This window comes from Astyanax mexicanus, chromosome 24 (genome assembly GCF_023375975.1).
Source record: "Astyanax mexicanus isolate ESR-SI-001 chromosome 24, AstMex3_surface, whole genome shotgun sequence".
NCBI lineage: Eukaryota > Metazoa > Chordata > Actinopteri > Characiformes > Acestrorhamphidae > Astyanax > Astyanax mexicanus.
This window is the reverse complement of record NC_064431.1, coordinates 29,030,545-29,046,652: the sequence shown is the minus strand read 5'-3', so window position 1 is coordinate 29,046,652 and position 16,108 is coordinate 29,030,545. Positions and strand designations below refer to the sequence as shown.

The following is a 16,108-nucleotide window of genomic DNA, read 5'->3' as shown; positions in this document are numbered from 1 at the left end:
TATTTATTCACATATTTGTTTGTGTTTTGAGAACTTTAGCTGATAACATTTCGTGAACATGAATGAATAACTTAATGAAAATAAAATCTTTACATTAAAGCGTCATATGCAAAGTTATAATTATATTCTTATGCAAGTTATGACTGTCTTAAGCATTCTTCAAGTAAAGCCATTCAAATATAGTGTTGCTTTGTAAGTATATTTATGAGTACAGGCTACAGCAGATGTGGGCAGATATGCAGTTGTAGACGATGAAGCAACAGCTTGACCAAATATGCTAATGCGGCTAACAACTGAGAGATGCTACTAGCAATTAGCATCAATTTATTTTTTCTATAATGCTAATTAGTGGCTATTAATTAATGTTGTTTTTAAAGATGTTTTTTTGTTAATGACAAAGCAACAGCTTGAGAAAACATGCTAACATGCTAACTGCTAACATAGATAGCAGTGTTTACTTTCCAGACAGAAAGCTAATTTGGTGGCTATTAATCTTTTCTAATTTTAGCATTTTAGCATTAGTGCTGTTGAACAGACAGGTCATTCATATAATGTTAAAGCAGGTAGACTTGCCAAACATGCTAATGTGGCTAACACAGAAGTAGATATCAGATAGACATCACAACTGCTGGTTATTCGCTCCTGGTTGTTTGTGTGTATTAGCATTAGCACTAGCACTTTACTAGGACATTCCTTTAAAGCAATGGTGCCCAATCTTTGTCTTGGTGACTAACAAACTCCAATAAATTCACATTTTCTGATGATCTGTTTATGACTATTAGAGTATGATTAGAGTCACAAACTCACCTAATTTTGTGGCCTTATTTATTTTGTACAGTTTTTTTTTTTTTTGATATTTTATTATAGTAACTTTTATGCATGTAGTTGTCATGTTCCTCCTCGGTTTCTCCAAAAAAAAAAAAAGCTCTAAAATGTATTTCGCATTGCATATGTACAGTATGTTTAAAGGAGAACTCTGGTGTAAAATGGACTTTTGTTGTAGTAAAACATGATAAAAAGTACTTATCTTTGTTAATTAGCCCATATCTGCTCTCCCACAGCTTTCCGAGATACAGTAATTTTGTGCTTTTTGAGTCTATGTATATATATATTTTTTTAGTACAGTGATGGCAGTGCCCGGAGCTGAAGCTAGCATTCTGGGATATAAACAGAGGTTTTTAATAAGCTTCTTGTGCACTTTTTTAAATTACAAAAAAAAGCCTTGATGTATATGTCAGGGCTCTCCAGATTCTAGCAAGAAGGTGTGGAGCTACTTTGAGCCTAGATAATGGTGTAAAAAGCAATTTATCTGGGCAAAATATGCCCCGATACGGAGGTGCTGGGCAAAAAACACAAAATTACAGTATCTCAGAAAGCTCATCATGTGTTACTACACCCAAAGTCAATACACTTTCAGTCAATACACAATCAGTTTTCCTTTTTAAATGGGTTTTTTGGCTATTTTTCAAAAATAAATTTGTTTGGTTTGTATTCTATAAAAGTGGGTCGCAACTTAGTGACCAAGATAAAATGTGGGTCCCAGGCTGAGACCAATTGAGAAGAACCCCTGTACTATACTACCACCACTAAGCGTACATAACCAAAACAATAGAGATATATTATATACATGTGCAACTAAATGAGCTTTTCATGCAAAAGGCACTTCAATTTCTCCAGAGAACAACCATCCATACCTCTCATTCGGTTTCTCCCATTGGTAAAGCTACTTCTAAAGCTAATTATCATACAAAAATACTGCACAGGCTACGAACAGCAATTCAGCTTCGCCAACAGCACTGAAATTCAAGAGTTAATTGCACTACAGAGACTGAAGAAGATGTGATCTTTTGGCAGGCTCGTTAACAATCAAGTTTAGAACAGGCAGACAAAGACAAGAGAAGATCTGATCACCAGAAAAACTGTAAAAAAAAAAAAAAAAAAAAAAAAAAAGCACTTCCACTGGACACCACAGATGTTTTTTCGGGTAGTTTTAGGGCTCAGGGATTAGTACAGAGCACAGAAACCCAAAAATAAAAAAGTAAAATAAATATGCAAGAGGATGCAACAGGATGAGTTAAATAAAATAAAAAAAAAGGGGGAGAATAGCCACCTAATCAAAAGTTGAAGTTGAAGAAGAGACAGATGACCTCTAGTGGAGAGATTGAAGTATTATGATCTCGGTATTGGGAGTTTAGAGTCAAAGCAGATGAATTGAAAGATCTATTCAGATAATAGACATTAATATACCTAACAAACTGGCTAGCTTCTTTAATGATAGCTATGTTATGTTATATGGACAAAAGTGGTGGGACACCTACACATTAAATTACACATAGAGGAGCATTCCATTTTATGGCATCCCATTCTAAATCAATACACATTAGTGTGGAGTCGGTTATACTTTTCATATTGATATTGGAATTGTATATAATTTTATTTTATTTTATATTGTATGATCCAGCCTTATAGCAAATTTAGTAGATATATCCAAATACTTTTGTCCATATAGTGTAGCTATCTAGCTTTTTTGTCACATACACCTTTAAATATCAGTGTAATGGTAAATTTTGCAAGGTGCTCAACAGTTTTTAGACTCCCTCAAATCATCTTTACTGAGCTTTAACACAAGCTAACATGGTAAGTGTCTAATAATAACAGTATTATTGGTGTATTATTGTGAATCGCTTATCGCTGCTATTTTGCTATAATGCATTAACCATTAAGATCAAAAGGTCTATAGATAACTAGCTATTGTCCTGACAGCTAGAACAGTAAGATTGTCATTTAATGTACTTTATTTATTAATCTACTATCTACTAATTATTAATATCATTAGCTGTAGTAGTAGTAGAATGAGGATGTTAGCATTAGTTGTAGGTTATAGTTTTTATGCTTGAGCCAACAGTCATGCTGGATATTAATCTACACACATTTCCTTACTTAACTGTTTATTTGGGTGAGTAAAGCGCTTACGTTTATTTACAGTAAGCTTAGATTTCCATGGTTAGCAGCAGCGCTAGCCGTGGTTAGCAGCAGCACTAGCCGTGGTTCGCAGCAGTGCTAGCTGTGGTTAGCAGCGCGGTTAGCAGCACTTAGCGCTAGTGAACGCCCCTCGACAGCACTACACTGAGGAACTCTGAGTGTTCCGGTTACCTAGGGTGCTATCAACTAGCGGTTTGTCCCGCTTAGCTTGTTTAAACACAGTAAACACACAGACTACAGTCCAATATACTCACTTCTGAATAGCGAAAGAGCTAATGCTGTGGTTAGCGGCTAAATGCTAAAACTGCTTCAGCCTTGATGCTGGACAAACTTCACTTCTTAATAACTTACAGCTTCTTAATAAAGCTGTACTTTAGCAGACATAAGGTGCACTGTTGATTTTTGGGAAAATTAAAGGATTTTAAGTGCACCTTATAGAGTGAATAATAATATTAACAGTCTTATGACAAATGTAAAGTTTGTTTAACAAAGAAGAAAGACCATAATTTAGCTAGCATTTGTTTCCTTCAGAAACTTTCCAAAAACAAGTTTACATTTTTTGCAAATTCTGTAAAAACAGTGATGTTCATATATTGACCACACTGTTTTAAAAAAGCAGATTTCCCATATTTTGTTCTACTTTAACCACACTCTGTCTAGCAGTTAAACTAAGCCCAGCCAGCTGAGCTTCTTCTCTGCTGGTCTGTGCTCTTTAACATTAGGTAGAACGATCTGGAATGCATGACTGTTCTGTGGGTTATTCCACAGTTAGCTGTGATTCAGCTCTGATTCAATGCCATCACATGTTTTCTTAATCACGGCTGCTGTCTCATCAAATAATCTGAATATTACTGTGGTCTGGAAGAATGCAATGTGATGCCTGCTGTAAAAGTGCTCAGTATAATGCAGCTTTTAAGTTTAACCTTTTAAGATTAACCTCTTAAACCCCAAGGCCTGTAGGCAGAAATTCATTCACATTTGTGAATACATGCACACCTTTCAAAGCAGGTTTGTAGTAATAACTGGATGATTTAAGAGCAGTTACCCAATAATGAATCTTAAACCTGGAGTTTAAGGGGTTAACACATGACCTAATCATTTTCTCCACTAAACAAAGTGCAAATTGATTCGAATAATTGAATTAAAGATTAAAGATGTTGTCACAATCGTGACTCACTCTTCAAAATGCAAACTTTACAGGATAAGGAACAAACCTTTTTCATTTTCAATGGAGGTTAATGTAAAATGATTTTATTCCAAGTAATTTTGGAGTATGTCAAGATTTTTGCCTGACAACAATAAAAAAAAATATTTGTGTATGTATGTATGAGGTAGACATATAAGGAAAGACTGCGAACATAAACAAACAATATTTTTAAAAGAACGCAATCAAAAACTTTTACTATTTTTACTATTTTACTTGTTAACAAAATGATTAATTTGTTTCAGATTCAGGTTAACCTTCTATTTGTTCTATTTGCACTACTACCTAGTTAGATATGTTACTATAAAAGTAAATAAAATCAATTTGTGCTTCATTTAGTTTCTGTTTCTGATTGCACTCTGGTAAAAAAAAATAAATGAATGATTTGGTTTCTGTTCTCTGTACCGTTTCCTCTCCCAGAAGCTACAGGTCATGAGGCTGAGGACCAGGGGTAACTACTGTTTAGTTTTTGGTTCAGACTCTAGATCAAGGCAAGGCTGGGGCAGCAGTAGCTGGCAGGAACTGGGGCTGAGGCAGAGAGCTGGGGGCAGTTGTTGTGTCGGGGTCAGTCTGGCTCAGGGCTGGGGGCTGGAGTCTAGGGGCTGGAGGCTGGGCCTTGGCTGCAGGGCAGGATGAGTAGACGAGTAGATGGGGGGGGGTGTCTGACGCGATGCAAAGCAACTTTCCTTTCAGCTTCTCCGTGATTTAGAGTGCTGAATAAGCCACTGCAGAGTGATATCTGAAACAGAAAGAGAGAAAAAAAATAGGAACATGAGAAAGTGGTTGTTTTAGAAGTGCGTAAACACAGTCTAAACTGAACTATAAGCAGAAACTTGAGTTGGGAGATTAATCAAATTACTATTTTAATGCGATTTTGAAAATAGCATAATGGAGATTATACATATTTACATACAGAAGCTGCCAGAGTAAATCTCAGAAGATAGACATTTGCTTTTATGGGGCAGTGATATATGTCCATATACTACATGACTTCGGAAAGACTCTTTACTCTTTAGTCAAAACCTTCTCACATCTAATAACTAGTCACAGACTTTTTAGTCACAGACTAAGATTTTGCAAAGACTGGAGATCTTGTGGGGTCAATATTTGCTAGACTTCAACTAGATTATTTTCTAAAACTGTTTTCCATCATGCTTCTGAAAAATATTGTCATTTACAGCATTTATTTGCAGAAATTTGAGAAATGGCTGAAATAACAAAAAAGATATATATAAAAAAGAAAAAAAAGAAAGATGACGCCATGCAACTCGTCCTGATTTTATCCAGACTCTGGAAATTGTCTGTGACAGTAAAATCACTCGAAAATCGTTATGTATGAGGTCAGAATTAAACATTAAAATATCAATAAAATCACAGTTGCAATTAAAAATGTACTTTACTGTGCTGTAATCTCATTTTATTTTTTAACATAATACAGTAAGGTTCGTTGAAAACACATTCACATGTATCAAATCATTTAATCAGAGACAGAAGCTCTGAATCTGTTGCTGCACAGATCACAGATCACAGGATGCTGCCCACAGGACTTTTCTCATATAAGCAGTGGCACCAAGGATGATCTGCTCAGATTTATAGCGACACTGCTCCAGACTAAGGATCCTAAAAAAGTACCACTCACTGCTGACAGATTTAACGGCCTTCATTTTAACATGACTCAGAGTAAAGAGAGTAAAGAGCAGCTGTGAGGGTCTCATTAGCAGATCCAGATTAGGTCTCCACTGAGATTTAAACACATCAGACCTTTTTAGATCATTTCCGCGCTGACGCCCGTCTCCCTCTCGGTCTCTGCATGCCTGTTTGCCTGAGCTCTTTTGCCTGCGGTGAGTCAGCGTATTGATTTCCTCATTAGGCTATTGTGCATTGCTGATATGCACTCACTCATATGACACAGCTAAAACCAAAACCAAGTACGGCTTGAGTCACCACAGTTACTGTACTTTCAGTAAAGGTCACATCAGGGTGTAGAATCATCTACACCAGGGCTTTTTAACTTGTATATACGACAACAGTAAAGAAAATCCAGCTGAACTCCTGCGTCTTCAGTGCAGAGCTGCACTTTAGGGACTGTAGGAAAAAAAATACTGGACATATTGAATAATGAATAAATCTATTTAACTTTCTCCAAATGTTCTCCTCATGATGTCAACCAGCGATTTACCAACAGTAAAATATGCGCTGGTTTGACGTAAAAAAAAATCACATTTTAAGATTAATAAGTTTAATTAGAAGAGATATTCAGTATACATTTTGTCCATTAATTCTTCTGCGGCCCCTAAAGTGCTGCACAGTACTGAATATTTTAAATCCTTAAAAGGGCACATACAGTAAAAAAAAGCTTAAGAACCGATGATCTGCATGAATGTTGAATAAAGTAATACATTTCAAGAATTTGCACAACAATCATCAGTGGAAATGAAGATTTTGGGGTTTTATAGCATCTCTTGTTTAATTGTCTAATTGTGTGGAAACAACCAACAGTCTAATATACTCTCCTCTGAACGGCGAAAGAACTAGTGCTGCGGTTAGCTGCTAATGCTAATACTGCTTCAGCCTTGGTGCTGGAGAAAGTTCACTGAAACTCCTGTATAATGCTGTACTTTTGCAGAGTTGTTTTATAGCATCCCTTATTGTCTAATTGGGTGGAAACAACCAACAGTCTCATATAATCGCCTCTGAATGGCGAAATAGCTAGTGCTGCGGTTAGTGGCTAATGCTAATACTGCTCCAGCCTTGGTGCTGGAGAAACTTCATGAAATTTCTGCATAATGCTTTACTTCAGCAGAGTGGTTTTATAGCATCCCTTATTGTCTAATTGGGTGGAAACACCCACAGTCTCATATACTTGCCTCTGAATGGCGAAAGAGCTAGCGCTGCGGTTAGCGGCTAATGCTATTACTGCTCCAGTCTTGGTGCTGGAGAAACTTCACTGAAACGTCTGTATAATGCTTTACTTCAGCAGAGTGGTTTTATAGAATCCCTTATTGTCCAATTGGGTGGAAACAACCAACAGTCACATATAATCGCCTCTGAATGGTGAAAGAGCTAGCGCTGCGGTTAGTGGCTAATGCTAATACTGCTCCAGCCTCTGTGCTGGAGAAACTAAAACTCTTGTATAATGCTGTACTTCAGCGGAGTGGCTTTACAGCACCTTAATTCCTGACTGGTAAAATACAGTATGGCGCACTGGATTATAAGGTGCACTGACGATTTTTGGTAAAATGAAAGGATTTTAAGTCTGCCTTATAGTTAAAAAAATACAGTAATTCAATGGCTATTCCAACAATTAACTTATTGGTGCTTGTATCTGGTCAGCGCTAGTTTATCATCCCACTCACCTATATTGTCCTTCTCTTTACACGACACAGAGTAGCAGCAGATTTCTCTATCCTGGATTGCCGCCAAGTTCCTGAAAGGAAACAAGCAAGAACCCGTGAGCTATTATCTTAATGACGCTGTTCACAAGACAACCCCTGTTCAATAGAATTGCATTGTAAAGTCTGGCAAACGCAGTCAGTCAGCTGTCTGAGTAAAACGACCAAAGCAGAACCAGAGCTAGATCTTTCTCAGTGGAGAGGATCTCTGGAAGATAGTGGAGAAAATGTCTAAAACGGAAGAGTCTGCATTAGAAATTGCAGGAGAAGCGAGTTAAAAGCATTGCAGAGTAGCAGATAAATGGTAAACAGGACAATACAGTCATGAGTATTTCATTACTGCTGCCCAGATAAACAATGAATGATATTATGGTCATCATGTGAGCATGATTCATGCATGAATGCATGTCATATGAAAGATGTATTTTTCTTCTTGGTTGCTCTATAAATAAAGTAACTAAAATAAAGATAATTCAGGAAGTACAGTAGTTTTAGAGAATTAATTTTAAGCAACAGCAAAACTGTAAATCTGATCTCATAGCAGTTTGACCTATCATAACAACTCTACCAATTTTATAGTAAGATCCCAAACTAATTTAATAATTTTTCAGTCAAATTATACCATATTTCAATTATATAGAAATCTCATTTAGTTTGTATCTAAAAGTTTGTTAGAAGTCAATTGGTAAAGTTGAAAATTCATATGATGATTATTTTCTAGGGCATCATTCAGTTAATTTTATTTAGATTACATTTTTAAAGAATTTGTAGAGGATATTGTTAGAAAATACACTCACACTAGGAGTGTAGTTTAGTGCATGCGACCACATTAAGAATACACAGTGCATGCTATTAAAGTAAATGCAGTTATTTCACAAGTACAAGTACAGTCACCTGGAATCATAAACCATTGCAATCCATTAGATTTGCATGGCATTGTGGGAACTGCAGCAGTTTATAACAATATATATGGTAACTGTAGTCTTGTTTGTCCCCCCTCTCAGCACATTCTCCTCTTCTCTCACGTGAGAGTGACTCAGAAGGCTCATCTTTGTCTCCCTTTGTTTTTTGCCTCTTAAAAGAGCACAAAGCATTAAGAAAATCTTACATTTTCTCAATAAGCTGTTTCTCGTCCAGAGCGTCGGGGAGATCTCTTTTGTTGCCCAAAACGAGAACCTAAAAATAGAACAAAGAAGAAAAACAGAACAAACTTTATTTATGCTGCCATATAACTTAGATTTAGGAGCAATTATGTCTGTAATTTTTAAGCACCTTTAAACCACAGCTGCTAATAGAAGGCAATGCTTTCTACTCAGTCTTAGTGATAACCTTATGTGTTAGAGCACCTAATGCTTTACAGTTTGGAAACTGTAGTCTTGTTTGTCCCCTCCCAATCTGTAGTCCCAGAAATAAGTATGATAAACGATATTTTCATTTTAAAAACATTTTATGACCCTGATAAAATGTTAATACAAAAGCACAATAATGTGATTACATCTTTTAACAGAATAGTAATCTTTTAATTATTGACAAAATTAAGACGTAAGGTGTAAGAAGAATATATTTTCTAAATAAACATACAAATTAAATTGTGGTTAAAAATGTGGCCATAAAAATGAACAAGATCATCTCCATAACAGAAAAATGGTAATAGGCCTGCTGATGACATGCAGTAACTGTTGAGAAATAAAAGAAAAAAAAAAAAACTCACAGGAATGCCTTGAAGTTGAGGTTTGTCTAACAAATTGTGTAGTTCGTTCCTGGAGGGCTCGATTTTATCCCGGTCAGCAGCATCCACCATATACCTGAGAGGATAAACAGAAAACAATTAAACATTCAAACACAAGTTAAAACGCAGTTAAAACAGTACCATTCAAACAGTTTGGCCACACATTGTCATTAATATAATTTACAACATTGAAGATTAATAGCACACTCAGAGGACAGCGCAGCAACTCGGTTCCGATCCATCAGCTGATCCACATCACCCTAGGAGTGATGAGGACAAAGAACTCCATCTATCAAGGCTCTCTCAGGGCTCAGGCAGCTGAGGCAAGCTGCATGACCGGGATTCGAACCAGCGATTCCCCAATCATTGTGGCAGTGCTTTAAACCGGTGGACCACATGGCACCCTGCATGTCCAAAACTTTTGACTGGTCATAATGAAGCTACAAGAAGACTAAATGCAGCTTGTTTTTTCTTTATTTAGAACTGAGCTGTCCTGGGAATTTCACTTCATTATCGGTTTCTTCAAAACCGTTCCTGCCGTGGAAAATCTGATGTTCTGAAACGTCCACACTTACACTATAGCGTTGACTCCTCTGCAGTATCTCTCCCACATGCTCCTGAAACGAGGCTGTCCTCCTATATCCCAAATCTACACGCAGAAAACACACTTTAAAAGTTTCTTACAACAAAACATCTAAGCCTTCAAATATTTGCTGTAAAAATTGTTTTGGATGGATAGATATGGACAGTAACTGTTACAATACAACAACATAAACAATCTCAAACCAAACTCCTACATTACACTTACAATGCATTTAAATGAGTAAAAGGACTGTAAAGATTGCTGTTACTGATGGAGTACCTTTATTGTGACGTTGCCTTTGGTAACTTTTCTCATATTGAAGCCCACAGTGGGGATCATGTCTTCACTGAACTGCCCGGACTGCAGAAACACAGAGAGGATACAAAGTATTACACATGAGTACAGTATATATATATATATATATATATATATATATATATATATTTCTTCGATTTTACCAAATTGAAAGCCTTAGGTATATAATCAAGAGGAAGATGGATGATCACAAGCCATCAAACCAAACTGATCTGGTTGAATTTTTGCACCAGTAGAGGCATAAAGTCTTCCAAAAGCAGTGTGTAAGACTGGTGGAGGAGAACATAAGATGCATGAAAATTACTAATATTTAAAAAAAAAAAGGGTTATTCCACCCAATATTGATTTCGGATCTCTTAAAACATTCAAAATGTGAAACTCATATATTATATAATCATTGACCGTCAGTAAATGTTGCATTTCATTTAAAAATCAAAGGACCAATACAGTACAGTTAGATTTTTAATATTTTAGCACGGATAGCAGCACTTAGCACTAGTAAATGCCACACGACAGCGCTAAACTGAGGAACCCTGAGTGTTCCAGTAAGTCAGGGCGATATTAGCTAGTGGTTTGTCCCACTTAGCTTGTTTTAACATAGTAAACACATAGACTACAGTCTGATATACTCTCCTCTGAAAGGCAAAAGAACTAGCGCTATGGTTAGTGGATAGTGCTAATACTGCTCCAGCCTTAGTGCTGGAGAAACTTCACTGAAACTCCTGTATAAGAAGCTTTTCAGCTCCTTAAATCCTGACTGGTAGAATTCATACACAAGGCGCACTGTCAATTTTTGAGAAAATAAAGGATATGGTACATCAGTATACAATGTTATACAATTCATTTTGACATAAATAAGCTAAAAGCTCACATAAGTCCAAACCTGTCGCATATGAAACAGTGGAATAAAAAGGCGAGAAAGAGACAGGAAGAAGAAAAAAAAGAAGAAAAAATAGCAGAAAAAGTGAAAAAGAGAATAGAAACAGAAAAGGAAAGGAAACACGGGCTAAATCATTAACGCTGAGAGCTCACTAGAACGGCTCGTGCTCCGCGGCAGTGAATTCAAAACACTCCCTCTACTGAATCCATTTTTTTCTGTTTCCAACACAATGATCACATTGATTCTACAGTAAGTCTCTCCACACCGCGATTACGTTACTCCATGCTCTGCTGAATTCAGAAGACTCTTAATCCAATAAGCTGCAATTAAAGGGAAAAAACATCAGGATGTAGGTCACATTCTTCACTGCTATACACTCCAGATTAATGAAGCTTTCAAGCACTAGCTGGAGTCTTGAAGAAAAACCCCAACCAGGGCAGAGAAATGAGGGATTTCTCTAAAATATCTGTAAAATATTGCTTTAGTATCCAGGTGAATGCAGTGTATTACTGTGTTTAAAACACTTCTGATATACAGTCATGTAAAAAAAAAAGTTAGAACACCAAATTAAAATAATTGCTGGGGGTAAATTGGTTCATCTGGTATACCAAAGGGGAAATTAAAATCAGTATGCATTTTCCACATACCTCCATACCACTGGAGGCGTTGCGGAGCGCTGCGTAATACAGCACCGCCAAGGAAGCATACTGGCACTAGGGGTGGGCAATATGGACCTAAAATTATATCATGATATTACATGTTTTTTTTTCCGCTATTGATAACGATACTCTTGGCGATATGACAAAACATTGAGAGAAAAAAAAAAAAAAAAGATATTTCAAGAATGCACAAGTGCAACAAAAATAAAAAGTTAATTCTGTTATTGCATATTATATGATATGGCACGCTCCTATCTGAGATATTAAAAAAAAAAAAAAAAAGAATCAGATTTGTAACAAAAGTCAATGATCCAGAATGTCACGATACTCTCTGTCATAATGCTCTCCAAATATTTCCATATATCCAGGATAAAATTAAAATAAATGACACTGGACAGATATAATCTGTCTCTAGTAGATATATATAATGGGAAATGAGAACAGTGTGAAATCCCTTAAAATAGCAAAAAAGTAGTACCCTAATGTAATAATTAGGGATGGGTGATAAAGCACAATATTTCAGGGTATAATATCCTTCACGCTATTCAAAAATAATGGCGATATTATTGTGTATGATCCGATATGGCACACCCCTAACCAGCACAGCTCGCTAGCTAAATGTTATACAGTTAGCATAACAAGCTAACACACTGGAGTGACGGTAACATCTCGCTCTGTACTGCCTGGAGAGAAATGAGAACAGCACTTTATCTGAGGAGCTCCTGCTGCTGTTCTTTGCAATATAAGTTTTTTTTTATCCTGCGATGTGACTATTGCACATGCGCACATTGCAATGATGGTGCTTAAACAATATATCGTGCAGCCCTAACATACTTGACTAACATACTTAATTCAAAAGTCAAAAACTTTCGTAAATGTTGGAAGGAGTGTATCAGCCTCAATATTAGCCCAATTATCCTGGTACTGTGGGCAAGAGCATTTCAAAAGCATAAGAAATAACAGACTACAGGACTATAGCAAAAGGTCTTGGTCAGTGAAGGAGACATTATGCTGCCATTCCCTCGTCTTAGTGCTCGTCTTAACATGTCATGGCACACCTCGCCTCAGCACTCATGAATAATAATGAATAATAATTACGTTACCCAAGTGACCACTCGCAGCAGAAGGGCAGGAGGGGAAAATCAGGAGCTACACTTTCAACAGGAGCACATTTGCTATGAGTTAAAGCCCAGGAAAGCAGATATTTCAGTTAGCTAGCTTAACAAACCTTGGGCGTGGTCACACCGGGTTTCTACTAAGACACACTCCTTTTAATTAAATTTAACAAAATAAGTGATTCTATGAGTAGAAATTCACAACAATATACATGTATTATGGTATAAAATATTAAAAAAGTCACAAATTAAATAATATACCATAAAAATAATGTCATAAAAAAGTAATATAATAAACTGCCGAATATTTAATTCCTTAATGATTTAAACTACAAATATATACAATTCTACAAAAAATAACCTCAAAGTTTCACAGCAAATAGACTAAATACCAATGGCTGCGTTCACATTACAAGCCACATTGCACAAATCTGATTTTTTTTGCTCAGATTGGATTTGTCTATCTTGTCGGTTCACATTCACAAATGTAAGTGATTTGGCATGTTCACACAGTCATGAAAAAAATAGGATCTGAGCCACATTGAGCAAAAATCTGATTTGAGTCACTTCAGGCTTGTAATGTGAACGTAGCCAATGTTATTTGAATCATAATATCCATGTGGTACTTTCAGTACTTTCAGACGCCACTTCTGTATCTCTCAGCTTGTTAACAAATGCATGTGTACAGCTGTCTATGAGAGGATACACTCACTTGGAATTGGCACCTTTCTGATTTGCAAACCGAATTTTGAACCGGTTCGCCCTGTTTAAACCAACAAAAGTAAATTCTGGAACCAGCAGTTTGCAGTGAGAACCAAAGAATGCTAGGTCTTTCAGCACAAACTGTGACCGCCACTGTGCAATGCTCTCTGTTGATGTATGATGTGCCATTTTAATGGTTCCACTAAAACTGGTGGAAACACAGGCTGGTTTGCGGTTCTTATAAGCCTGAACAGAACTGGTTTAAGAACCAGAATTCTTTTGGTAGAAAAGTGCTATATAATGTAATTTGTATTTACTGCAGGGGAGTAAAAGTGAATTACACTTACAACCTGTAGGGGGAGCCCAGGAGCAAAATAAAACAATACTTGCATTATAAAGCCCAGTCAATATCATACCAATAAATAGGAAAAGGTAATCCCACGCTACAAACTCAACTGTATGGAATCTGTCTCTATAGTGGCCAGACTGCATTACACTCTGCCAGGCCTGCTTCTCAGGCAAACTGCCAACCTGCCTCTGCAAAAGCCATACACCTTCAGACACACTGCCAAAAACCATCAGGACGACAGCGAGGCATGAGGAAGCTGCCAGACAGTGTTTGCAGAGCAGGTTATTTAGAGGGCAGGGAGGGAACAGCAAAGACAGGAGGACCTTCTATCATCTTTGTTTGCATGGCATCACTTCACAACACAAATGGAAGAAAAAAAGACTCTTTTCATTAAAGCAGACAGACCCACTCCCATCAACCTCAGCAATGACAATGACATCAGCATGACACTGACTAGGGGTGGGAAAAAATATCGGCATCACAATATATGCTACTGTTTTTTCGTTTGTGATACATTATGGAAGAAATTTGAGTATCATTGAAAAGTTACTTTATTTCATTAATTCAGTTCAAAATATAAAACTCATATTTTATATAGCATTACAAACAGAGTGATCTATGCTTAAATGCTATTAAGCTTTTAAGCATTTCAACCTTCAGTAAATTATGCATTTAATTTGAAAATCGAGAGACCAGAGTCTGGAGGAAGAGCGGATAGTAGGGGTGTGCCATATCATACCGTACAATTTTTGAACATTGTGAACGATATTATACCCTGAAATATCATGCCATATCACCCACTCCTAATTATCACATCAGGGTACTACTTTTTTGCTGTTTCTAGCCAAATAAAAATTCACACGGTTCTCATTTCCTATTATATATCTACTAGAGACATATTATATCTGTCCAGTATCATTTATTTTACTTTAAACCTGGATATATGGAGATATTTGGAGTGCATTATTATTAGTATCATGACATTGTGGATCATTGACTTCTGTTACAAATCTGATAAAATTCCTGTTTTTTTTAATATCTCAGTTAGGGGTGTCCCATATCATATAATATGCAATCCTAAAAAGTAATTTAGATTTTCTTGGGAGTAATGTATTTTTTGTAATATTGCCAAAAGCATCGTTAGCATGAAAAAATACCATGAAATATTGTGATATTATTTTAGGGCCATATCGGCCAACCCTAGGGGAAAAAAATTACTTAACCCAGCCCTAATTACTTAAACTTACTTTTATATGAGCCATAAGCATTTCTTTTTTTTTCAGTTTAGATGCCACTTCTGTATATTTCAGTTTAGGAAATGTTTATGATTTTTTTAAGCAGGACTAGTATGTTTCATTACTTTAAATGAACGTATTTCAGCTATTAATGAAAAAAAAAAAATAGGGTTTGTTTTGTGGCTCTTTAAAGGCTTTGAATATTTTTTTTTTATTTTTGTATTAACCTATAATTCCAATAAAATAAATGTGTACCATTTTCACCATTCAGTACTTATTTTTCTTGTACATGAATTGAAGCCCAGTCTATATATAATCCCATTTATAAACCATACCTAACCCTAATAACATATAACACATATAACACACAGAACAGCACAGGTAAAGCAGATGACAGTGTGTGTGTGGAGCTGTGTTTGGTGTGTGTGTTTGGTGTATGTGTGGAGGTGTGTGTGGAGTTGTGTTTGGTGTGTAGTGATCTGCGTGTGTGTTTGGTGTGTGTGGAGTTGTGTTTGGTGTGTGTGGTGTGTGTGTGGTGTGTAGTGATCTGTGTTTGGTGTGTGTGTGTGTGTGTGTGTGGGGCAGGGAGCCGCAGTGTTGTGTCTGGGGGAGGTATGGGTCAGGATTCAGCAGCTCTTACCGCGATCACGTTGACGAAAGTGGTCTTTCCGGAGTACTGCAGGCCCACCAGGGTCAGCTCCATCTCCTCCTTCCAGAATAAAGCCCTGAACCAGTCCAGGAGCCGGTTAATGAGGGCCAGCATGTCCGCTGCACTGATAAACACTGATACTAAACACTAATAAACACAGCCCGGCTCACTCCGCACTCAGACTCAGACCTGGAACTGAAATCACGTGATAGTGATGTGACCGGAGAACAGGAGCCTCAACACAGCGACGCTGATACCACAGGAGAGGATCAGAATATCAAAATAAGAGTCCCGGGTTGCGTCCGAAATCGCAT

At 36.8% G+C, this 16,108-nt stretch overlaps 1 protein-coding gene across 1 annotated transcript; it reads right to left on the bottom strand.

Annotated features, from left to right (window-relative positions):
- Window positions 1–3,316: 3,316 nt before the first annotated feature.
- On the bottom strand, window positions 3,317–16,007 carry arl8bb (ADP-ribosylation factor-like 8Bb). Its single transcript, XM_007254552.4, has 7 exons — window positions 15,786–16,007; window positions 10,170–10,250; window positions 9,883–9,956; window positions 9,290–9,383; window positions 8,687–8,754; window positions 7,543–7,613; window positions 3,317–4,925 (listed from the first exon to the last, which is right to left on the bottom strand). The coding sequence occupies exons 1-7, from the start codon at window positions 15,906–15,908 to the stop codon at window positions 4,876–4,878; spliced, it is 561 nt and encodes a 186-aa protein (XP_007254614.1). The 5' UTR covers window positions 15,909–16,007; the 3' UTR covers window positions 3,317–4,875.
- Between the last annotated feature and the right edge of the window lie 101 nt (window positions 16,008–16,108).